The following is a 1,483-nucleotide window of genomic DNA, read 5'->3' as shown; positions in this document are numbered from 1 at the left end:
ACGAGCCGGGCGGGGAGGAGCCCACGTGTGGTGAGGGCCGGGATGCCACCAGGAGAGCGGTGCCACGTGCGGGCTCTCCCGGGATCTCTGCCCACCCACCCGAAGCCCTTTGGTCCTGCAGCTGAGCGAGCATCTGAGGAAGGGAACCCAGAGGCCAGGCCGGCACAGGGGACGCCAGGGCAGCAGCTCATCGCTGCCCGCACGCCTCCAGCACCCGCAAGGCCAGATGCCCTGCTTCCCCCCGGGAGAAGGCACAGGTGAGCGGCCTGGGCCTCAGCCACACTGTCCTCGGCTCAAGGCAAACACTTCCCTACCATCGGGCAGGGACGGGCTGTCTCTGATCCCAGATGTACCATCACGCGTGCGCCGCCTCCTCAGGAAGCCCCCGCACTCCAGGAATGACTCCAAGCGCTCTGAGTCACCCACCGCAGCTCCTTCCTGCAAGCTCACACTTACCTCTCGCAAACCACGCGTCCCACACCCACGGCACCTCGTGTCACAAATAGACCCGACCTGTGAACACGTATTCCCACTTCCCCCACCGTGTGGTCCCCCGGCTCCCGCTGCTGATTCCAGAGGCGGCCATGCCTGTGTCTGCCGTCAGCACCCGCTCCATCCAGACTGCCCCGAGCAGAGCGAGGAGGCACGGCCGGCTCAGCGAGAGCACGTGAGCAGCAGCCTCCGGGTCGCCAGGGAGCCTCCGGGGTGGCTGAGCACCCCCGGGGGGGCGGGGAGCTGTAGGCACAGGGCCTCTGGGGCAGAAGGAAGGCCAAGCTCAGGGAAATGGCCCCCAAGTGGCCTCCGGTGAGCGTGGGCACTGTCACCCATGTGAACGCTTGGCCCCGGCCTGGGCCTCTCGTGGCTCCGCCCAGCTGACCAACAAGTGGAGCGCAGAGGGGAGCTCCCCAGATGCAGGGCAGTGTCCTGCCTCCCACACCTCGCTCTCCCTCGGCCCATGTCAGGGAGAGGCTAGCCTCAGGCCTCCTCAATGAGTCCCCTGGGGAAAGGTGTCCACAAGATGTCTGGTCCTCGCAACGCCATTTTTCCAGGTCAAACTCGGACCAGGTGAGAAGCGCCTCGGCTCTGGGGCCACCCACGCCTCCAGGAGGTGGGACCCACAGGACCTGGGCCAGGCCTTGGTCTCCGCTGCCACATCTGGAGCCAGAATACAAGCCCAGGAAGACACAGAGGCCGGTGGCCAAGGGACATGAGAGGGAGAGAGAGCTGGTGACAGAGGGGAAGGGAGCGGGAGGGGGCGGGGCAGGCAGGTGGGGAGGGGGCGGCGGTGCTCACCTGGGTCAGGTGGGGGTTGGGGTTGAACCCGCACTGGTTGCAGACCTTGCTGTGACACTGGGTGCAGGTGTTGAAGTTTGGCTGGCTGGGGGTCGACGTGAGGTCCGAGGTCTTACATATGGGACACAGTGTGCTGCTGGGAAGGGGGGCGATCTGGGGGACGGAGTAAGGTGACGTGGGGGTGCTGCCT

At 66.5% G+C, this 1,483-nt stretch overlaps 1 protein-coding gene across 1 annotated transcript; it reads left to right on the top strand.

Moving 5' to 3' along the window:
- Nucleotides 1–6: 6 nt before the first annotated feature.
- LOC106725965 lies at nucleotides 7–1,267 on the top strand. The gene is made up of 2 exons (XM_014538960.1): nucleotides 7–667; nucleotides 1,050–1,267. The coding sequence occupies exons 1-2, from the start codon at nucleotides 227–229 to the stop codon at nucleotides 1,209–1,211; spliced, it is 603 nt and encodes a 200-aa protein (XP_014394446.1). The 5' UTR covers nucleotides 7–226; the 3' UTR covers nucleotides 1,212–1,267.
- The last annotated feature ends 216 nt before the right edge of the window (nucleotides 1,268–1,483 follow it).

Source organism: Myotis brandtii, unplaced genomic scaffold (assembly GCF_000412655.1).
Source record: "Myotis brandtii unplaced genomic scaffold, ASM41265v1 scaffold207, whole genome shotgun sequence".
In the NCBI taxonomy this organism is placed as follows: domain Eukaryota; kingdom Metazoa; phylum Chordata; class Mammalia; order Chiroptera; family Vespertilionidae; genus Myotis; species Myotis brandtii.
This window is presented reverse-complemented; position numbering and strand designations above follow the sequence as displayed.